This window comes from Empidonax traillii, unplaced genomic scaffold, assembly GCF_003031625.1.
Source record: "Empidonax traillii isolate 1590-97213 ecotype Southwest subspecies unplaced genomic scaffold, ASM303162v1 scaffold105:size1093405, whole genome shotgun sequence".
Taxonomy (NCBI): domain Eukaryota; kingdom Metazoa; phylum Chordata; class Aves; order Passeriformes; family Tyrannidae; genus Empidonax; species Empidonax traillii.
This window is the reverse complement of record NW_020955298.1, coordinates 452,684-476,734: the sequence shown is the minus strand read 5'-3', so window position 1 is coordinate 476,734 and position 24,051 is coordinate 452,684. Positions and strand designations below refer to the sequence as shown.

The 24,051-nt window shown below is 41.5% G+C and overlaps 1 protein-coding gene across 4 annotated transcripts in view; it reads right to left on the bottom strand.

Moving 5' to 3' along the window:
* Window positions 1-275: 275 nt before the first annotated feature.
* ANKFN1 (ankyrin repeat and fibronectin type III domain containing 1) overlaps window positions 276-24,051 on the bottom strand; it is a 119,351-nt gene continuing 95,575 nt past the window's right edge. For all 4 annotated transcript variants that reach the window (XM_027882423.1, XM_027882424.1, XM_027882425.1 and 1 more), the window contains 9 exons: window positions 22,802-22,934; window positions 22,073-22,189; window positions 18,285-18,500; window positions 16,014-16,180; window positions 14,430-14,580; window positions 12,471-12,639; window positions 8,872-9,038; window positions 5,396-5,615; window positions 276-3,296 (listed from right to left, as the gene is read on the bottom strand). In XM_027882423.1, coding sequence (XP_027738224.1) covers window positions 2,500-3,296; window positions 5,396-5,615; window positions 8,872-9,038; window positions 12,471-12,639; window positions 14,430-14,580; window positions 16,014-16,180; window positions 18,285-18,500; window positions 22,073-22,189; window positions 22,802-22,934 — 2,137 coding nt within the window. In that variant the 3' untranslated portion in view covers window positions 276-2,499. The remainder of the gene's footprint in view (window positions 3,297-5,395; window positions 5,616-8,871; window positions 9,039-12,470; window positions 12,640-14,429; window positions 14,581-16,013; window positions 16,181-18,284; window positions 18,501-22,072; window positions 22,190-22,801; window positions 22,935-24,051) is intronic.

Here is a 24,051-nt window from a genome sequence, read left to right as displayed (position 1 = left end):
TATTTAAACCCAGAACTATTAATTACTATTTTGACTATTAAAGTATGTTGAATAACCTCAATCTGGAGGTTACAGGACTGAGGGAAGCATGTCCCATTGGGCATCACCTAAACTCTCCTTCCACACAGGAGGGTTAAAATTAAGACAGGGTAGAATATGGCTGGCATTGCACTCCCAAATTCCATCTCAGCACTGAAGATTACGATGAAGTCAAGGTTTTCCTACCAGTAAAGAATCTGGTCTTTATTTGCTACATGGCTGCTTCTGCTAACAGATTTTTCCATCCTTATCTCACCGGCAGCGCGTGCCTGTCTGCTGAAGATTTTGCTACTTCTTGCCCTCGCTGTTCCTGATGATCCAGAGCAAAGTGAGGTGGGTTTATTTTAGAAATATCTTGTTTTATCTTGTCACTTCCTGCAAAAATATATGGCCTCAGTGCATTGTTATTTTTATTCTCCAACAGACAGTTTTATGGCAGTTTTACTTGGAGGTGAGACAGATTAGGGGAGGGGTGGGGCACTAGAAAACGGTGTAAATTATTTTGGCTCTGCATATGAGCATCACATTGTTTGTCTCCCTGGTGCAAAGCCTTCTGCTAATGAACAGAATCTAAAGCAACCAGCTGCGAGTGCCTTCGGTGACAGTCAGCCATCTCAGCTTGGCTCTGGAGGGTGAGTCAGGCTTTCCCCAGTCCCAGCTCCACACAATGGGTGTCCTTTTAACTGCAAACGGGCACTGACGCTTCTGCTCCCCCCGTGTGCTCTCACCCACAGGAATTTTCAGTGTGGGTCTCATCCAAACCCTGTGGGAGTGAATGGAAGTCTTTCCATCCTCACTGGGCTTTGGATCAGGTAATGAATGAATATTTTTGGTGCAAAAAAGTTAACTTCCCGCTCCCAAAAAGAGAAGTTACAAATGCAAATCCCTTGTGAGAAAGTTTTTTTGCCTTTCCTATCACTGCAAAGACTCTTCTTGGCTTCCACACACTGACCAAGCATAAAATAGTGAATAACATTTATTTTTGAATTTATGGATTGAGTTCACAGGGATTTTAATAGCACTGGGGTTATGGAAGTGCTATTTTAATAAGGACCACAGATCATGGGCCCAAATCCTTACCTTTACCTCAAGGACTTGTAAACTCAACTATTTAACTCAAATCTCTTTATTGGGGGCCTTAGAATGTATCCACCTGGAGGCTGGAAAACCGAAAGGTAGAAGGCTGCGCAAACACGGAGTGAGGGAATTTAACCAGCAGGAATGTGGCCTATAAAATTAAACTTCAAGAACTGTTTAAGAAAAATTAAAGCTTGTGCAACAGCTGGGGTTTCTCTCCACATTAGTTCGTTTCTTAGTGACTCCAGTGTTATGGTTCTCATTAATGTAGATTTCATTTTTGAGATCATCTTCTGTAGTTCTTGAAGTCTTACTGTGCTTGTAAAGGACAAAATCCTGACTCACTGTAATCTGCCATTAAACAATATAGGAGGAAAAGTCACCACCTCCCACCCTCCTTATGATATGAACATTTGTTTGGGGCCCAAAGATAAAATCTTAGATTCAAACTGCACCCCAAATTTCCCTAACCTGAATTGCCAGAATATCCCAATTTCAGACGTGGTGATCAAATTACAATGAATATTCAGGAACAAAAATAGGGGCATTTGTTTCCAGTGGGTGTTGTGACAGTGATTCCAACATAATGAAATGTGTGGTGGCAGAAGAAAAGATAAACTTTGCTTCATTCTCATACAGACCCTGCATATTTTCCCTCCAGAACCTGCCCTCATTCTGCGCTTGGCCTCAAAGGTTCACCTCCTAAGGTTTTAAAATAACTTGCTACATAAATGATTTGAAATCTAAGCTCCTGAAAAAAACCCCATTGTGCTAATTATGTCAGGCTCTGACAACATCAGAGATGGTGTTGGCTGCATTTCGTAGATATTGAAAGAATTTTCATTTCTTTGAATGCCTAGAAACTCTGGGTTATTTGTGTTACTAGACCAGTTAGCACTCCAGTTATATCCAACCTAAATCCACTTGACAAGACTGAGAAGTAGAAAAATTTACAAGAAACAGCAGAAAACAGGTAAATAGAAGTTTAGGACACAGCCCTAATATGAGGACACCAAGTTTCTGCTAACTCGCAGGCAGAACCACTCATGCTTAAAATTTTGCATGCTCAGAGAAACATGGACATCAAGAGACCTGCTGTTACTGGGTTTGCAGCCACAGATTGTTCTGTTATGTGGTGATTGTTACGACTCTTCCTGCCAACCTGCAGATGCCAATGATAATAATAATAATAATAATGCTCACATCCTGACAGATGATGCCTCTGTGAGACCAGAAACCTGGTGAGGAAGTCAAAGGATCAGGATTCTTCTGGGTGGCGTGAGTTGCCGTTTCAGGAGCTGGATTTTTTACCAGTGGTTTTGCAAGTATGGCCTTATGTGCATAATGCTCTTATCTCATGGGAAGCCATGCAGGATTCTGGGGCTAAAGGGTGCTGCTGAAGACTTCTGGGACAGCAGAAACCGGCTGCTCATCTGGACCCGTGGTCTGTTGCATAGCATTGTGCACATCTGCGTGTCCTACAGACCGTGTGCTCACTGCCCAGGGCTTGCCCTCCTCGTGCACAAATGTCGTTTCATAAGGCTCCACGTGTATCCTGTGGACATTCTGCCTTGGTTCCTCGTACTTGCCTTGCTCACCTTCTGGAAGGCTGGACGCATGAGGTACGAAAGTGCTCCGAGACCCATCGGGGGGAGTCTTTAACTGCTCGCCGGAGGTAGGTTCTTGGGACAAATCTGGAGACCTCATGAGATGCTGAGTGTAGACCCCCTCAGACAGGGAGCCCGCCTGTGTCTCGCTGTACACGCGCAGCCAGCGGTGCTGCCGGCCGAAGTAGTTGTAATGCTGGTGCTTCCCGAGCTTTTTTTTCCCCAAGAAGCCCAGCGGCTGCTTGGAGCTGGAGGACTTGTCTGTGCTCTTCTCTGTGAGCCCCGCCACGGTCAGACTGCTCATGGACTCCGTGCAACACTCGGCGTGAGGATCGAAGGCATCGCGCTCCGTCGGGCCCCCCTGGACTGCCAGGCAGGGCTTCATGTCGTGGGCTTGGAGGACGTCGGGAGCGCTGCCTCCCAGGCCACTGCCGGCCTGCTGGGAGATGTCCTGGGACGAGGAGTAAATCAGGTCCAGTTCCCTGGGGCTCAGCGCGTCGCTGGAGTCGTAGTCGCTGTCGGTTGGGAGGAACACTTCGGAGCAGCCTTCCTCGTCTGAGCAGGGCTGGGAGTCTGCAAGGACAACTCGTTAGCACTGAGGACAGGCAGGGGAGAGAAGCTGCTGAACTGTTGTTTATGGGGGGTTTTTTTTGGCCTAATTTAGAATCAAAGCTGCAATTCTGAAAATGTGTGTGTGTTGCCTCTGTGGAATTGCTGTGGGCTGAGATGACAGCAAAGACAGTAGTCAGGGAGCATTTATCAGGGAGGATTTATCAGGGAGGATTTACAGATGTGTTATAGTGGTGCTGGTAGAATTAGGAAGAGCAGAAAGGTTTAATTTATATTAAGTGCAGGGAAAAAAAAAGTGAATTGGAATTGGGACTAATTTCTGAAAGGATCTGTTTTATTTTTTCTTGCTTTCACTAAATTTCATAGAGATGGAGATTTGGGAGAGTGAAAATCTCTAATCCAGGTTGTTTTTATTAAAGATATCAGTTGAGTTATCTGGATTTATACCTGTGTAATTGTGAGCAGGGTGTGACTGCATGTTTGGTGAGAGACTTGAGGCACAACGTGGAGGTTCATGAACAAGTCCACCCTTTTGCCCATCAAGTGCATGATGTGTGTTCAAATCCAAAGCAGACACACATAGTTCACCTGTGAATTTGTGGAGCAAATCTCACACTGGCACTGAAATCACCTGCTGTCTTTTGGCTTCAGGAGGATCAATAATGTAATAAATAGTGGCACATGTGATAGAATGGATTGATATTCCTTTGTCCTGGATAGTTTATATTAGATCGAAGGAATAAAACATAGATTTTATATTGACTGTTCCCTTGGAGCTGGTGTAAATTGCCACACAGCCCAGTAATAATGAATCCAGCACATGCAGGACAAGATAATACTCCAGTTTGCATGGTGCCAGAGCTGAGGATTATTCTGCATTCATGGTCTGTAATACAGGGGAAAAACAGCTCAGGGAGGGGTAGTGAGAATGAACACCGCTGTGTAATGGAGCAGATCAAAGCAGCAGCCTCTTCACATTTCTTTTCTTTTAACCTAATGAAGTCTAATCAGAATAGATTCATTTTTCTTAACTGTATAAAACTGCCAATTTGAAAAAAAAAAAATTATGATTACCGAAATAGTCATGGCAGTTGTTTAATGCAGCTTCTGTTGCTTTTGTTTCTGCTGTTTCATTTACTTGTTACTTAAAGCCAGCTCAGCACAATGATTTTCTTTTTTTTTTTCTCCAAAGTCCTAATTCTGTTAGCAAAATGGGTGTTACTGTTTTATTTGCTTCATCTTTATTTGTTGTGATCCCTTTCTTTCATCAGTTTAATTTTCTGGCTATGCAGAGAAGCAATAATGGTCGATGAGGTGGGTACTTCATCTGTAATTCTGTGTTTTAAAATGCTTGTCTAAACCACTGAGAACACTGAGGTGTGTGAAAACAGCTGTTAAATTTGACTATTGGCACTAAAATTTGCTCTATCAAAACAAAACAAGAGGGGCATAAGAAAGAATTGCTGCAAAGCAGAGGAACAGTCAAAGTCTGTTGGCTGTAATATCAGAGAAACGGAAGGTGGCAAATGGAAACTACGGAAAAATCTGAGATTCTGTCAAATTATTAGAAACTGTGGGGAAGAATAATATATACATGAGTGATGAGAAAGGGTCAATAGCTTTGCTTAGCAACTCATGTCTCATCAGAGCTCTGAAGAGCTTTTGACAAGGTTCTTTACCACAGGTTCTGCAGCAAAGAGAAAGCTCCCTGCATATAATAATAGCAGATTTCTGGGGTAGGCAACAAATGAAGCAGTCAGCTTTCACCATGGGTGGATTTTGCTGGAATTCTGGACATGGGGGAGAAGCCAGTGGTAGCCCTTGTCTGTTCCAACCTGTTCATTAAATGATCTGGAACGGTGAGTGGCAAAGTTGGCTCGTGATGAGCAGTTATTCTGAGTAGTTGAAAGCAAAAAATGATTGCAGAGATTGTTCAAGGATCTCAGGATACTGAGTGGCAAATAATTGGTGAAATGATTGTTAAAATACCTTGGCAGGTATGGGAAAAAAATGACTCCTTTTATAAAAAGACATACAAGAACTGTTATATTAAAAGTGAGTTCAAAGATTGCACTTGGTAAACACCAGAAAAATTCTCTTACCACTCACAGCTTTTCTCCTCTGGATTCTGGCCTCAGGGGAAGGGGGAGGTGAAGGAAGACAGTCTAGATGTGAAGAGGTGGAGCTCATTTTCTTTTGAGGGTGTTCTTCTGAAAGATCCACAAGCTTCCTTATGGGCAGGCCAGCTGCTGGCTGCTTGTACCTTGCATACTGCAGTGCTTCTGTGATCCACCTCATCTCCCTCCAGATCTCATCGATTTGCTGTGGGGAAAAAATGGTGAAAAAATACAGTTGAGTATTAATTCTGCCTAAGTGTGTACTTTCTTCAAGTGCCCAAGTAGGTGTGTAGTCACTGCCCACAGAGAGCAGCAGGATCCCCTGACAGGACACTTCAAGCTGAGGTGGTCTGAAGTGATTTTGATTAAGTGCTTGCTCTCCATCACCACTGCAGGGGCCACCAGACTCTCAAATTATGCACCTCAGGGCTAAAATCTGACATAGGAAGAAAATGAAAATTGTCTTTTGATCAATTTGTAGCACACTTGAAAGTTGCTTTCATTCTGTACTGGAATGAAAGTGAGACTTCACTGTTGCAAACCCCGGAGTGATCAAAACCAGCTCAATTCAAACCTGGTTTTTAGCAGACAAAGAACATACACAGGTGTGGAAGAATATACCTGCACGGAGGGCTGAAGCACAGCCACGAGTCAAACTGCAGGTTTCTCCCTTATCATCATTTTGGTCTGCATACATTTTAAAAGTATAAATCTACACAAAACCGGTTCTAGCCCACGCCTGAGAGATAATAAGAGACAAGTGCCTAAATCAATAGCAGGATGGAGCTTTAAGCATCTCTTCAGAGAGGAAGAACGCTGTTTAATGTGGGTCTGAAGAGTCTTTTGATAATGGAACACTTTTAACATCTTCAAGCCATTCAAGATCATTGATGGGCAAATGTTGTTGCAACCATGAAATGACAGTAGCTGTGAGTATAATATCCTCCTGCAGCAGTGTCCTTCTAGAACATCCCTTGTACTTCTCCTACAGAAAGTTCTGCATTTAAAGTGAGCCTTCATATTAATATTGCAGCGTTTGAGGGAAACTGCTTTGCAGTTACACAAGAAACATTCTGCAAGAATGCAGAGAGCTTTGGGTCAGTAAATGGAGAGGCAAAAGTGAGGGGTACTTTGTGCAGTGAGAATTGTCAAATAGGGGAGTGACAGAGGGATCAGTGAGAAGGAGACAGACTGGTGTTCTGAGTTCTCCAGCAATTACTCTTAGCAGGAGATACTTCACAAAATGCATATTCAAAGTGTGAAATTTATTCCCAAGGGGTACTGTAGATGCCAGATTAGCTGGGGTAGTTCTTGATGAGCCGTGTTGGAGACAGGATAGCTGGTTAGATGGATCTTTGTTTTGACCTAGTATGGCCATTTTTATGTAAAGGTGAAATCCCGACTCCAATGATGTCAGTGCAAGCCTTGCCACTGAGTTAATTTGAGCTAAGAATACACACCGATAAGAATAGCAAATGGTTCAGGGATTAATTCATAATCCTGCAACATTTCAAGACTTCAGTGCAGCTCCATGAAGAGAATGCCAGTTAGCAAACATCTCACCTATTTGATTGTAGAGATTTTATACTTCCTTTCTGTGATCCTCCCTCAACCCCAAACAAGGATCATACTGCATGAAGTTGAATAAAATGCAAATCCTGTTGGTTTCCCCCCTGATGCCATTCTGCAGGTCATTTTAATGAACTGTGGTTCTTTTAAAATGTAGGAACATTAGAAGCATTACAGGATATAAATTACAGCTTAACTTCAGTTTTAGTCTCAGTGTCTGTAGAGTTCTGTCCTTGCTGTGTAACATTCTGGTAAAGACTTCAAGCACCTTATCTGCTTTTTTTTTTATTATTTTATTTAATTTTTTTTTTTAATAATTTTTACTTTTCAGTTGCCCTCTGACTCCTTTTCAGAACTGCATTTATGTAGACTCCCTTGCTCTTTACAATGTTTGGTTTGTGTAGTGACTTCAACACTGTCTCAGATCTCGGATCACACAAATGCTCTTGCGGTTTCGTGGTCACCACTGAAGATTACGGTGTGTGGTGGGCTGAGATATTTTTGCCAATAGGTGGAATACAGCTGGTTTTCATTTTCAGAGGAAACCTGACAAGCCCAATACACTATCACAATAATTCAGCACAAAACACTGAAGTTTAAAGTGTTCTCCCACGTTTTTCCCAGCCTATAGATGTGACCCAGACACTTTGGAGGAGAGGGACACAGAACTGTCTATACAGTACATGCATATTAATGTACATATGCTTATTTTTGATGTGAAAGATAAAAATCTGCCAAATTCTCCTACGTACTGGGAAAAAGCTGGATTTTCTGAGTGTGAGAATGGGAAGGTGAGAAGGAGGGAGATGACTGAGAGGTGAAAGTACAATGGAATATTCCTCTCTGCCCCTCTGAAGGTTGCCAAAAGCTCCAAGTGGATAAGGCAAGGGGGGGTCTAAATACAGTACAAAGAGGAATAGAAATATTATCATCTTCTTCATAATTATGGAGGGCCAAACATATTGTCAGTGGGACAAATGGTTGTCTTGGCCCCTGTTCCAGCAGAAGATTCCTAGAATATTAAGAACAGAGAGCTGAAAATGTATCTGCATCTCCCTTGTAGAAAGGCAGCTCATCCATGTCCATAGACACAATCTACAAAGGTCATGAGCTTTATCTACAAATGGTTTGCAAAAGGACAGGCTTTGCTATGCTGAACAACAGGATGTAGTTCAAAGAGCCCTGAGCTGGGTTGGTAAAGTCTTGATTTGGGAACAGCATAGGAAAATCAGTGTGAGAGACGGAGAATAAGCAAATTATGGTAACATTAGTTAAAGTTACCATAATTAGTTAAAGTTAAATTAAACTTAAATTAACATCACCATAACAAGTATGGTAACATTAGTGGCCCTTCTGCATTGGGGGACTGAAGCAGTGCCACTGCGTGGTGCTGGCCAGACTCACAGATCTTTTTGGGGCCAGCTTGCAGAGCTGCATTCTTGAGTGTGATATTGTTGATGCAGATTGTCTCCACAACCCAGTCGGAATATTCATTTTAATCTTTTTAATTGCCACGTTATCGTGGTGGAAAATGTCCTCAATTCATACAGACAAAGAAAAACTCTTACACAACTGAATGCCCAGACATGGTGCTAACTTACCTCACGTTAGATGGGAGGGAGTTTTACAAGCAGACTGACACATTTCTTTATAACAGTCTAGTATAACTGTCATTTGATTTTACCCATAAAAATCCTTCTATAAAAGCAACAACTAAAGAAAGCATGTTCTGGGTTTGAATTTCATAAAAACAGAATTGCACTTTTGATACAACTGCTCTTTTTATGATGTCTGTGAATAATTCTCCATTTAGATTTCAAATTACAGCCCTATGCAATTTTTAAGAAAGCCACCTTAAAATCTCCTTGGAATAGTCAGAAACAGACTGTTACCTGTATGTAGTCTATAACTTGCTGGTGTCTTTGTTTGGCTGCAGCGACTTCACTGTCTGAAATTGCTTCCCTCAGGGATTGCTGGGTTTTCAGAGAGTCCAGCTCTATGACAGCAGAAAGGCGGCAATACAGGCTTATAAATTTTTCCTTGTAACAGCAAAAATGAACTGTGAAAAGACCAAGTGCAAAGGGAAAATTGTTACGTTCTGGTTATGAAATATGAAATCTTTAGCTTTCAGAACACAAATTTTATGACATATACTAACCAGCTCTGGATGGGTTACTTTAAGCTAGAAATAAATAATACAGGCTCTAATTCTCCTCTCATTTACACTGGATTTAGTCTGAAACTTCACTGATTTCAAAAGAGTCATTTCTAATTTATATCTAAGTGCAGGGATAATCAGGCCCTTAGTATGCAGCTCCAGAGGCTGTCTTGCCCTTGATAGCTTCAATCAGAAATGCTGTTTCTGAGGCTTTCATAGCTCATCATTTCTTTTATCAAGAAAGTAGTGACATGACTGGAAAATGAAACTCATCTTTTATTTCTTTTAATTGAGTGTTTCAGAAAGAAAGGATCGTTTTGAAGGCTAATAACTTTCTCTTGGGCTATGCTGGCTTAAATCAGGAACTTCAGTGTAAATGACTCAGCAGGAAAGGCATTGCTGTGATAGCACAGTTTGGGAGAAACAATTAAAACCCTTTTAGGTGTTGGCACACATCATCCTCTGGACTCTCCTGCAGAAGGGTGACACAGGAAGTTCAGACATGACCCTTTGCTTTGTGTAATTTGACTTAGGAGCAGCACAGAGCTCTCGGAGCTGTATCAGAGACAGAACAGCTACAGTGCCACGGAGCTCCTCAAATGCTAATTTACCTGCCTTCTTAAAGCTTGTTATTCCAGAACCTGGAACTGCTCAGGCAAAACTTAGCAGTCACCTCTACAAATGGCAGTGCAGATGTACTGGAACTTGCTGAGGGAGAACAAGTTTTCAGGAATACTTCCCCATTCACTGGTGCTTCAGTAAATGCAAACATACAGCATGGTCTTGTTAGAGAAGCCAATGCCTGTCCCTGTACTGGATTCTGGGTTGGGGCATGGTAATTTTCAGGGTGTTTCAAGTGTAAATTGCATACATTCTTATCATAAATAGTAGAAAGAGAAAAGTCAAAAAAGTAGAGTCACTCACATGACTACTTATCCCTTGCAAACAACATTATAAGAATAACTGAGAAATTAATTCTCAAACGAAGAAATCCAATCACAGAAACGTTGTAACAATAAAGACCTAATCTGAACATAGAAATCTTACCAAAAAAAAAAAAAAAAAAGAAAAAAAAAGAGTGAAAGGAAGAATTCTACCTTCTGGTTTCAGCCATGCCTAGATATAGCAGGGATCCAGTCTGAATAGTGTGTGGTCTTACAGTACATGTGCCATATGTGGTGGACTCTTGAGTGAATTACAACCGCGGTTTCGGCTCCAGTGCTGAAGTTTCGAGCCCTTGTGGTTTTAAGTCAGACCCTTTAATGTTACTTTAACAAATGTTACTTCAACGTAGTCTTTTGTGGTTATGCAATTATATAGTTGGTAGCCACCAGCTAATGGGGAATGGAAGCTTCTAATATTTGAGATGTGAATCAGAGTCACTTTATAGAACATCAGGGATACATATGTAATAAGTCATATAGAAATGTCATCTGCCTTTGGCCAGAGGATTGCTTACTGAAAAAAACTCACTCAAAAGTAAAATTCAGCTTTCCATACTGTTTTCTACACCATAAACTGCTTTTTCACTGTAGTAACATTGCTGAACAGAGAGGGCTGCACCTGGAATTCCTTTTGAGAGATGTCTCTGTTGAGTGTTTACCTGCACATCACCCCGTGCAGTGCCCATTGCTTTGCCAGCCTGATGCAGACTGTGCTGCAGAAATGAGAGTGACTCCTGCCTGTGGCCTCTGTGCCACATAATGAGAGTTAAATAGTCTGCAAAACCTCCAGAGTGCAGATTAATTTCATCAGAGATTAATATGCTTCATGCGTTAATTTGCACAGTGACACAGCAGTCCCCTCTCACCAGGAGAAATGATGTGCTCCAAACACAGAGGCCAACAGTCCTCAGGGTGGCAGGGCAGGAGATAAAAGTCTGGCTTTAGGGCACTGCAGCCATGGGATGTGACCCAAAGCGCTGAACTGACTCTTCATGTTCAATTACATTAGTTTGCCTTTGAAGGGGTAATTTTTCCTTGGCAGACTACACCATGTATTGTGTGGCTGTACCCCTCAGAATTTTATGGCAGCTCAGCTGGCATCTGTCATCCCACAACCACCACAAAACCCCAGGGCTGTCACAGGCACCACTTTGTGTGCTGTGGCTGATGTGGCATGAATACAGTCATGTATTCCTGCCTGATCCAAGTGAAATTGTTGTGGGTGATGGTGGGTCATGGATCTGTTGTGACTGCAGAAACATAGGCATGGTCAGACCCTCCATCAGTTCATAAATATTGTTCTCCTAGGTATCAGTGACTGGAACAGCACTGATATAGAGGAGACAGAAGGGTACTGGTGTCACATAACACCTGAGAGAGACATCACTGAGGACACAGTTGCTGCCAGAGGCCTGTGCTGTAGTGGCTCCTGGTGTACCAACTTTTGGCTCATGTCTTTCTTCTCCAAGGCAAATGAAGGAAAGATACCCAGTTTTACAGGCCAGAAGGAAACAGAGCAGACTGATGTGAAAGGCTCAGCAGTCCCCATACTTAAATATAATATTCTGTCTAAAAAGAACTATTAAGTCTTTATGAGCTGCTTTTATGTGGAACCTTTCTTTTCTCTGTGGACCAAAGAAGAAGAAATGAAAAATAGAGGACCTTGAAGCTAAAGCATCTTATGCCTTCTGTGAAACAGCTGGAAAACTCTGTTTTGGGGAATTCTTACCCAGTCAGCAATGCAGTGGAACAAGAGGGTTGAATCTGCTACAGCACAGGATATGCTCCCTAAAGAAAGAAATTCAAGTCCAGTGCTTTGGCATTTTTCACAACAGGCTTTTCCTTCACCACAGCAATGGGACAGTCTCCTGCATTTTTCCAGGAATCAAAAGGAAAAAGATGACCCTCACACGGGAAAATCTATTCAGACCTTTCACAGTGTTGTGAGGGAGTCAGACCTCGAGTGGGACCATCTGCACTCAGGAACTGCAAATATTCTCATTACAGAACCGGTGGTTACCCTCTTGACAACTCAGAGGGATGTTTTTTGCATCTCCTTTCACACTCCAACCTTGCTGTGTTGTGTGCAATTTTTTTTTCCTGGTTCTGTTTTTTAAAGAACATCATCTTCCAAATAAGCTTATAGACACATAGTGGATAACTGTGGGCTTTGCTCTCCGCTTTGCATTTCAATAACGATGGCTACAGTATATGCTTTAACCGCCCTGCTCCCTCTGTAACTTGTACACAGTTATAGGTAGTGTTGTTGCCAAAGCCATCATGTGATTTATTGACTCTCCACTGGGACAAGGGGGAAAACAGATACAACTTTGTGATTTTATTATAAGGAGACTGGGTTAATATTTCTGGGTGAAGCAAGCTACTATACCGAGTTCAAACATCTGAAGAGGGAGGTTAAGAAATCCTGAGTGTGGGGTGTAAGGATTATTCTGTCCTGGGGCAGTGCAGACGTCGTCTGAGGCGGGGAGCAGGAGAAGAAAGGAGACATTGTGACCCAGTTCCAACACCTCCTGTGTGTACAGACGGAAGTGCTTTGCCTGTACAGGGACACGCGCGGGGGGAAGAAATAGGAGAGAATTACAACATGGCACTTATATAAACAACACCCCAAATGATATAAAACATTAAAGAAAATTTGCACAACATCAAGTTCGGAATTTTTATAAAACATAAATATTTGGGGCGGGGGGGGGGGGGTCGGGGGGTTGGGTCTAAATGTGGGTTCATGTCACTACATAAAATAAAGATTTAAAGCTGCAATGTTCCACATTAAAACAACACACACAGGCACAACCCCCCTGAAAACAACATTTATGTTTCTTATTAGGCAGAAAATGATCACATGCCATGTGCTTTTCAAGATTATGATTGCATAATTATGTGAAAACATGAAAATGGATTCAATTAAAAACCTTTAAGATTCAATTTAGGGTTGGTTAAGAGAAATATGCAGCTCTCCCTCAACACAGCACTGAAAAGGTTTAACAAGTGCTGCAGCAGGAGAAAATGGCACAGGCAGGAGCTGGGCTGAGGCTGCTCAGAGCCACTGTGTGCAGCACTGCTTTGCCATCTGGGTGTGCACCAGTGTCACTGCCCCTGCTCCTGTTCACCACAAAAAAGAATAAAAATACATCAATAAATCTGTTGAATTAAAAATTCAGTTCATTAACATCAAAGTTTGGTCCTGAGCCATCAAACCACTTGCAAGTGTGTTGAAGTGCAAGGTCATGTTGATGTCTGTCTCTCATGCACAATAGATGAGCTCAAATGCTTGGCTGAGCTGCAGCCTCAGGAACATTTTGCACAGTGATTTAAATATTTTAGTCCCTAACTCTGAAAGAAAACCAAAAAAGATGCACAAAAGCTATAACCTCCAAGCAAATACAGTAACACAGAGACCTGTACAGAGCCCTATTGAATTAGAGTGACTGACCACAAGGCAGCACACCATCTGTCTTAATTTTGGATTTACTTGAGTCTTACTTGGCTCTTCCCAGGCTAGAAGGTGCAGCACTGATGGATTCCTTTTTAAAAGCAAAGCCTAAACCTTTCAAAATCGAGAAATGTAGAACCAGATTAATTTATTTTAAGGCCACATCTTTCTAGCTGCACAAACAGACCTTGGAGTGAATATAAAGATGATTTACTTCTACTTTAAGACCTCTTTACCCTTGTAGACCAAAATAAAATTGAATTCATGTAAACAAGAAACAAACTTCTTAGCTTATTTTTTCACAGATCTTTCACATCATAGATTATCCTCCCTGACTTTATTTATTCACATGTGCATTTCTTGTACCTAAATGTAAAGCCAGAAGCCAGATACCTCTCCTCACCCACAGCAATCTGGAGGTCTGGAGATGTGTGTTTTAAAAGTGCTACGTTTATCTGGGTGTAAAAGAACAGCAACATGCTGTGTCATTAGCAGCCCCTTCATACAGCCTCACTCTAAACCTCAGATGCTCTGCTTGCCTGGAAAAATACCTATAATTTTCTTTGTCAATTGGGTAAAGGTGCTCAGAACTACCAGTGTCTTGCATAAGTGCTTATTTGCACCTGCCTGAAGTGTCACAAATATGCTAACAGATGGAAAAATAGAAAAATAGGAGCTAATTGAAGTTTGTCTCTTAATCCTTATATGTTCGAATATCCAGGAAACTGTTTATCAGAGATATTCCCCCTCCACACACTTAGAATATTGGAATACAAACCTCCTCTGCTTTCCTTGTCTTGTAGCCCTGCCACTGAATCCCTACTTGCAAATTACACAGTTTGTAGCTTTTAGTTGTGTTCTTAAAGAATCAATTTTTAAAAAGGTGATAAATACCTGATGCAGAGGTAGATTGATCTGTTTGAGGAGAGCTTTCACTGCCGTCTGGAGCTCGTACAAGAACAATTGAGTAGGGCAGTCTGAAGTATGATCCATACTTTCCACAGATTCTGAGCCAGAAAGTGTTTGGATCCATTCCCACTCATCTCTGTATGTTGAGTCAAGTTAAAATTAGAAATATAACAAAAGTTCAGTGCACAAGCAGGAATTCAGTGTATGTGCATTGGGGATCTGTTGATCGTTTAATCCTCATATACCCAAAACTTCTAAACCTGTGCAATCTCAACTGTTTGGGGCTAAAAATTTAACTTTGAAAAGTTTTAATTTTTCTAGCACATGTACATCAGGCTGAGCGTTCCTTGCAAACCTCTGCAAGTCCAACTGCCTTTGAAATATTTCACTAAGGCTTCTCACTCCAGGTTTTCTCTTTCATGTTCTTCGTTCCCGATTTACCACAATGCTTTAAAAAAAGCATACATTGGAAATGACAACCAGTAGTGGAAAGTTTAATCTCAGTGATGGACTCTTCTTCTCACTGCAGCCAAAGGACTTCCTGCTTTGCTCAATATATGTCCATTTGAGACCTGATAAACATGGGAGTCATCTCTCTGGATCAAATCCTTAATTCACCCTGCCCAGTATTCAGTCTTGAAAAGCAGCCAGAATCAAACATTCAAGGAAGAAAAAAACCTCCAGGAAATCCCACTACAAGACAAGTAATAGATGTGGTACAATCTGCTCCTAAATAAAGATCTGGTCTTAAACTTCAAGAGTCGGGGATTGTTATAAACTCTGAAGCATTAGGCTTTATATTCCTTCCAACACTGTTGTTAGTATTAACTACTACATTCTGGATGTCCTTGTTATCCATGTAGATATCCAGTTCCTTTTTCCTCATGCAAAATTCTCAGCTGGTTTCTGAAATGATACGGGATTAAAAAGGTCCAGAAAAAAAAGCCAATAAAATGTGTTGCCCACTAGGCAATGACCAGGCAGTGCAAACAGTGCACTTGCCAGCTGATAAGGGAAGGGGTGGACAAAGGGAAAATCACTTTCCCAGAGCACAGCAATTCATTGGGTGGTCACATTTGTAAATATGCTTTTCAGTTACTGTGTGTTTGCTGCAGTTTAGAGTGACAAACCAGTTATGACACAAGAGAATGAACAGGAAAATCACCCACACTGTGGTCAGTGAAAATCAGTGAGGAGGGTGGCACTGAATCCACTGGAGGCCAAATCAGGGCTGCAGGCTGTGATCTTATGAACAGGTCAATTCTGTGCAGAATTGGAATGACCATGGAATACCATCCTTAGAAACCAGCAGGGTCATATGCACATATTCTGGGCTGGCCTTCAGACTGCTGGGGAGACACAGGTGCACCTGTTTAGCTCAGAGCCAATCTCTGGGATGGCCACACCTGAGCCAAGCCTTTCTGCCACACACCTGAGCCAAACCTTCGTGCCGCCCACAATTCTGCAATGTCAGAATTGCCTTGGCATTTACACTTGATCAGTTGTTTCAAACTTAAATATTCTCTCTCTCATGTGTGTGTAAATACATATATATATATATTTACTTACTTGGAGACATTGCTGTTGTCCCGGATTTTAACATGACACAGGACATTGGGCAACTTCTGCAGCACCAGCACTTTGATTTGATCCACAGAACTGCAGAGTTTAAGGTAGCCCAGATACAGGCCGGGAGGGAGGCGTTGCTGACTTCGTTTGTGATAGGAAAGTATGTCCTGTTTTAAGGGAAACAGTCCTACATAAAAATCTCAGATTTTTTTTCCACATAAGCAGAAGAGTTTGAGATCAAAAAGCAACAACTGTTTTTACAGCCGCCGTTTTGTTTCAAGTGCGTTCCCAATTCGCAAAGCACTTAAGCACATGCTTAAGCATGAGAATAATCCCTGGTATCTTGGATGCACTTGGACAACTTCTTACTTAAAGCCGTACACAGGATCCCTAAGCTCTCCATGTCGTGCAGGAATTGGCTCTGACAACCTGGGGTTTCAATCTTCCACAACTCTGGTGTTTAAACTGGCTTAAATAACCCCCACCTCTGCCTCCCGTCTGATCATTTCAGCAGTGAGCTGGGTCAGGGAGCTGATTCATCTGAAAAACAACTTGTTTTTGAGGCAGAGGAGTTCCCTGGTTCAGCTTTGGTGCATGGCTGCACAGACAGAGCACTGGGGAGAAGCTGTCACCTGGGGCAGGTGCGAGAGAGTGGCTGTGTGAGCCAGGACTGTGCCCAAAGAAATCCCAACCTGCAGCTCCCCAAAACCTTTCTGTATCACCTGCTGTCACCACGGAGTTCCCTGCGAGCCTGGCGCTTGGTATTTTATAAAATTGAATTAGTGGCAGCATTTTTCTGAGCAAATATCTTTTCCAACAGATGGAGCATAGGAGAAAAGAGTATTGATGGTGTATTTGCTGAGGCCAGGAGACATTTTTAAGGCTATGTATAGCAGTCCTCCAAAACTACCCAAAAAGTGATGTCTGCTGCCATCCTGAGAAATGTGTGCTTCTGCAGTGGGTGAGGATTAAGACACCTGGCCTTATGCCTTTACTCTTGGAACCATCAAATTATCTGCCAGTGCTATGCTTGGCTCTGACCAGTGCAATTAGACCCTCATTTTCACAAGCACTTCATGAACAAAATACCCATTCGATGATTAAACAAGTAATTGAAGAAAGGGTGGGCATTAGATAGGAATGTGTAAACCATTAGGGGAACATTTTTTCCACTAGGATCTCTGTGGAAATCTGATCAGGCCTGTATTTTGCTTTTCCTAATATAAAACTTTTGCCCAGATTGACATTTTTCTGCACCTTTAATGCACTTTAGAACATTAAATCTAACATAGATCAGGTAGTTTTTATTGTCTTTTGGAAATTTTTGAACGTTCCTAAAACCTGGTAACATATAATTTGATTGCCTGTGACTTCCCGGTATGAAAAGCAGAGTCTCTGCCCAAGAAAGTGCCTCTAATTCAAAAATTAATCACAGCAAGTCATCATCTCATCGAGGGTGCTAAAGAAAGGACTAAGATGACAATTTGTCTTGTATTTTGGGTAACTGTGCAACTGATTTTTAGGGAGATTTGCTACTGATATACTGGGAGAAGTAGGTAGCTGTTACCTACAGAAAACGTGTATTAATCTTACCATAAACTGTTTAATGTGAATTTACAGATACCCCAATTCTTGAAGGGCTGAACCCCCACATCCCTCAGTCTTGGTAACTGAACTGTCTATGCCAAGCAACTTCCAAGATCAATCCTTACCATGGTATTTTCCAAACTGTAAGTCTAGGAGCACGTTATGCAGAAATTAAAGGTGGGTTATGGTCAGTAAAGAATTCTTCAGCAACTATACCAGGCTCCAAGGAACCCTGAACCCCACAGAACAAGTTTATTAAAGTAGAACAGTAAAGTTTAAAACCTAGATTTGGTTTTCAAGGTTGGATGGAAAAAGCTTATGGAGTGTAGAAATTCTAAGTGTCTGTAGAGGTGCTTAAGAACATCCCAGAGAATTTTAAAGCTTTTTATATCCCTTGCTACAGAATTCCAAAGCATGGTTTCCCGAAACTGATAGAAACTACTATTCTCTGCTAGGATTTTGAGGTAGTTTCTTTCAAATCTCATGGATATTTTGCATATTAAGGATCTGATCCCAGACTCACTGGAAGTAATATAAGTCTTTGCTTTCAATGGGAGCCTTGCCATTAATTTTATTGGGCACTGGACTTTGGCCTAAAATTCTACAAGACGCTTCCAAAAATCAGGGCTCTGGCACAGGCTTTACAAAAGCAAATAACACACAGTAAGAGAAGCAAAGCACTACCTGGATTGTTATGAGCAAGATGTCTAATGCTGTTGGCTCCTCTGGAGTTGAAAGGGATTTCCTCTGGCTTTGTAGTTTGGATACCTGCATCCATTTGCCATTAAAAAATGAATACAGACTCTCCACTTCTCTTACAGTAACTATCAGCATATTGCCATGTCGATCCTTGATTGGTTCATAAAAAACTCTGCCTAAGTTGTGAGTTCCCAGCAAATTCTAGAAAACAAGCAAATTATAAAATAGAAGTTATTTATCACATAGCAGGAGAGTTTTGTGAAACTTAGGTTTGTTCTCAGCCCTGTTGACTTCAATAAAAACTAGACACACAATGTTTCTGAAACCCTTGCCCTGCAGTCGGATCGTTTAGTGAGAAAAGGAGAAGTTTTTCCGTAGGCTGTGTCTGTGGATGGAGTTGTGGGTCATCCAGTATATTTGGTCCAGCAGGGTTTAGTCCAATGTTTAATGGAGAACAATGACCCAATACCTCTGTGAAAGGAAATGATGCAAAGTAATTCACTTATTTGGGCTGAACTTGCTAGTTTTGCTCAGTCATGTAAAGATGAAGGATGCAATTTTCAGAAGCACTCAGTATTGGTCCAGCAGTGGCTCCTTTAATCTGAGCTTACTGAAGAACTTGGTGTTTATCTGAACCTCCTCGGAACCAAATGTCAGAGATTATCTAAAATTCTTCCTCTTTCCCCAAATCACTCAGAACAGACACTTTAAATGTTTTCTCCATTAACTGTAATCTCAGTTTTCTGCTCCCTGTTTTAAAATTATTCAGAGTATTTTCAGGAACAAAAGCAAGAGATATTTGTGTTGAATGTAAATAATTCTGTAGCTTAACTGTGGAGTGTGTTTGTGAAGAAACACAGGATTCGAAAAGACACGGACCCTTTTACTTCAGATACCAAGAATGTGCTAGACAAAACAGGCAGAAACTAACAAAACTACCAGGGCAAAGCTCTCCAGGAAAATATGTGAGGATTAAAGAAAAGTAATTTTAAAAGGCTCCACATAAAATACATATTTTGGTCAAAATCCCTTTCCTCACACAGTAAGGCATCTGCTTATAGGTGCAAACACACTCAATCCAGTGACCAGCCACTGAAGAGATTCCCAGATGTCTTAAAGAAAAATGCCTAACATTTAAAATATGCTCATTACTTTGTGATTTTTCAAGAGATCTGCAGTAAGCTGGATAAGGGAGAGGGATAGTTTGAAACGAAAACTTGAATTCACAATGAAGCACATTGTATGTTTAGGGAAGTGCTGTACGTTAACCTAATGACATTGTAAACTGGTAGATTACCCTGAAATTATTTATCTGTACTTAGCAGGCAATATTTACTTATGAGCTGTATTATTAAGTTGTTTATAAGCTCTAGGTAGGCACCACCGTGACTGCCCTTTATGTGGCATAATAATTTTGGCTTTATCCATCCCTCTCCAGGGCAAACTGTTGGTGTCAGTACAGCACTTCCCCTCTGCCTTTTTTAACTGTTGTGCCTTTTGAGGTTTGTTTCCATCTCTGATTAACACTGGCTGTCTTGAGTGTGCATTTTGTGTTAATCCATGTGTCTCCAGCTGGGATAAGTCACTGCAGCAGACATAGCCATCTAGTTGTCATATTAATCACTGCAACACGTGAATGTGCCGAGATGAAAACAAGCAGTTCTTGACTGTCACTGAGTGTGTGTGGTGAGTGGATTCCAGCACAGAAAACAGGGGACTTACTAACATCAATGTAGGACTGATTAATAGACTAAAAAAGTTTTTGTCTGCTCAGCTTGGCACCCCATCACTTGTGTTTTGTTTGCTTTATTGTCTAGTGGTAACAACAGGCAAAATTGCAGTCCCTGTTGTCTCTGAATCTCCTGATCTAGTCCCTTAGCAGCTGTGTTGTCACTGATCTTTTCCATTCTGTCCTAAATTCCTGTGGAGTCAGTCTATTAACTTCCTCAATAAAATGTATTCAACCATATAAACTTTATTGAGATCCTTCCATTGGTGGATCCCATTAGGCCACACACCGTTAGAGGTTGGCAGATCGGTGACAGTCCCTGTGTTCATCGGGGACCAAGCTACAAGAACAGACATTAAGGGCAGTAAATTTGCCAGAAATTCAGCAGAGCAAGACACCACATGGGCACATTTGCTGTATCTCAGGGCTTTGCATCCCTGGTAACAAATAATAACATGATGTCCTGGGACTGCTGGTTATCCCTGAGTGCAGTCCATGCGGGCTGGCAATGCTCTGCTGAAGGGAATCTGCACAGGGGGAATGGAGCTGAGCTAACCCGAGGAATGTGTGCTACCTGAGCTGAGCCAACCACACCAGAGGGAATATTCGGCAGATATAGTTAAAACTTTCTCCAGTGACAGCTCAGAGGACTGACAGGCAGCTGCTGCTTCACACAGGTGGTCCTCCAATAAAGGAGCAGCAGGCTGGCATTCCATATATTTCGGGGCACTTTGGGGAAATCAGTCAGGACAGGTGGTTGCCCAGGAAGGCTGCTCTCCTGTAAAGCGTGCCTGGCCAGAAGATGTAAAACAAAACCCCAGGTGGATATTCCTAATACTGGCCCCGAAGTGTGTGGCTCTCAGAGCTGCTGTAAAGCGGGTTATTGCGGGATGACGTGTGGCCAACACGTGCCCAGCGATGGGGATCTTCATTAACTCCATGGCTGTGCCACAGACTCATGGGAAGCTTTGGTGCCTCCACTCAAGCAAAAGGTAGCAGAAAGTGAGGCCTTACTTTTTTTTCCTGTAAGGATTATGCACACAGTTTTTTGAGAATGTATTTTCCCATAAAAGCAAATATTTTAATGAAAATATCTGCCTTCCAGCTAGAGATTTTATGGTATCATGAAACCACCTCCAAAGCTTTACAATAAATGTCAGAATGTAATGCTGGAGATAATTTCTGTTTGGGTAACAAGTAGTGGACTGAGACACCAAAGGTTTAGGTGACTCAGGTTGTATCTGTAGCAGAGATTGGAATAGAACAATCCTGAGAGTCACTGCTATGCCTTTAACACATGGCATGAATTGTGCATGTAGTGTTGCTGTCCTTACCACAGGCAAGATCTGTGCAACACTTAATCTCTCAGTCTCTGTTTTTAAGGGTCTAAATAGGAATCTGACTTGTTCTGTGCACAAAGGCACATTTTAACCTAAAACTTTTGGCAGCTCGACGGAGAACTTAATGAAAGAATTGTTTTTATTTTCCCCACTGACAATCCACACCACCACTACCTGTTTGTCAGACAGTGAAGCTCTACCCTAGAAGTTGTACTTTGTGAGCCTGGGTGAATAAGGAGCATATTTTGGCAACTTCAGCAGTGTGTTTGTCCTTCCTGTCAGGGACAGAAGCTGCCTACTGCTGCATGTTCCCACACAGCACAAGGGAGTGCTAAATCTTACCCAGAGTTTAAATGCTTCATTAATAGATTAATAATTAATAATGAATAGGCCTATAAGAGGCTTTTGGGCAGCAAATATTAGGATTATAACTCTTGAATTCCCAACCTGCAAACCCACAGGCTTGTCTGTGGTCACTATTTACTGGTTCATATCTGTTTGTTTCTTCATCTGCCACTGTTGTTTCTTTTCTTTGTGTTCCCTGCCCCTCAATTCTAATGTCCCTTCCTGCTCCCAGCTGGCAGGAGGGGCTCAGTGCCTCATTTCTGCTTCAAAGAACAGGCTGGAGGGACAGCTGGCAGCACTGTCCCCTGGAGATGAGAAAGTCTCTGAGTTAATAGCCAGGAATATGCCATGGAACGCACCTGTAGCTGTGCTGCTGCTGAAAGCATCTTCTGCCTGGCCTGGAGGGCTGTTGATGAGGACACGGACACAGCCATGTTCTGCCTCAGCCATCTGATGTCATCCCACATGCAAGACAACTGTAAAAATATATCCAGTTCAATCAGGTTTTGTTCTCAGCCTTTACAAAAGCAGAAATGAAGCTAAACAGCGTTTTGGACTTGGAAAGATCAGTGGGTATCGCTCATTTTGAGTTTCTGTGGATGGCAAAGAGCTGCCTGGAGAAACATGACACAGATACTGACTCAGACACAGAAGGTGTTCTGTAAACATCATGCACCTGGTTCAATTGATTTTGGACTATTGTACAAAATTATTTACTGGTTTTGGGGTCTTAAAAAAATAGTGTGAAGAGAACTTGAATGATGGCACAGCCACAATACCGAATTCAAAACTTCTAGTTATTTCTTTAGGCTCTTTCTCTAAATGTTCATAAAACCTTAATGTACCCACATAACAATCACTGATGTAGGATTGTGCATTGAAGAGTTAATTGTGCTGCTGTCAGTGACCCAGTCAGAATTTAGTTCACATAAATGGTTTGTGAAAATTGCATTTAACGAGTGATAAAGCACTTCAATCATTTAGCTTTTTAATTATATAATTGAATGTATTCAGAATGATGAGCTGAGGCCTAGGCACTGCTAGCAACAGATTTGCAGAAGCAATATATGAAATTAGACTCCCGTTACCTTTGTGAACCACAGGAAATCCTGCATAACTGAACTACTGTGAGAGTCATCGATTTCCACAATTGGGATTTGATCTTCATTGGTTACTAACAAATTGTCTTTGTAAAAAAGTATAACACATAAGTAGAGTCCCCTAAAGAGAGAAGGAAACACTATCAAACACCTTTCATGTCTATTCACATCCATGCCAAATTTAGTCAAAGAATCATAGGTGTTAAGTTCTGAGGAGAGAAATTGAATCATCTGGTCTTAAATTCTGTGTTCTATAGATCATGCAACTTCAGTCAGTGAATTCTAAAAAATATTTGGGAAGCATTACCACTTTAGATGATGTGAGACTACGTGAATCCAAGAAATTATGAATCTGTGCAAGCCATTGATATTTCGTTTCAGTGCGAATTTTGCCAGAGTACACAGTACATAATGGAGGCTTTATGCCCTTCAGAAATCAGAAATTTTACTAAAACTTATCATTAATGTGCTTAGTTCTGCCCTCGTTTACTTCAGAGCAAATCTGAGGTAACTCAATTGAAATCAGGTGGGTTATTATGGATTTACATTAGTGTAATTGAGTGTAATTTGGCCAACATATCTTCAAAACTGTTTATAGAGATCATTCCTCTCAATATTTACCCTTGCAATTAGTTACATACGTTAAGTAGTTGCCGTAGGGAATTTAAAGACTCTGGAGAGCTCTTCTGGAAGAATCAAACTCTTATCAAAATACAAAGGAGAAAAAGCAAACTGAACACTCCTGGCAATGAAAGAAGAAATAATTCCAGCATAAGCAACTTCCAATTGCTAAATTATCAAGGCTGAGGGTTGGGTCACACTGGACTGCAAACCTGTTAGAGAATTCTATGTGTGTAGCTTGTTGCCAGTGGACTATTCCAACATGTTATATCTGAGCTCTGCACTTTATGTTATGAATAAAATAAATGTCCCAGTTTCATTACTGAGCAGCAACAGAGGCAGTGCTTCCCAAATACCTCAGTAGCTGCACTTCATGTTTGCACAGAATATTTCACTCTGTTACAGTTTGACTCCATTTCTAAGAGTAACAATGAACAGATTCTATTGATTTCAGTCAGGTCTGGAGCTTTTTTTCCCTGTCAGTCTCACACGTGTGTGATTTAATCAGGTTCGATTCTGACTGATTGCTCTTTCATTGGTAGTGGCATCTCCACACAGATTTCTAAGGTGCTTTTCACTATCACAACAACAATAACAACAACAGCTAAAACTCTGAG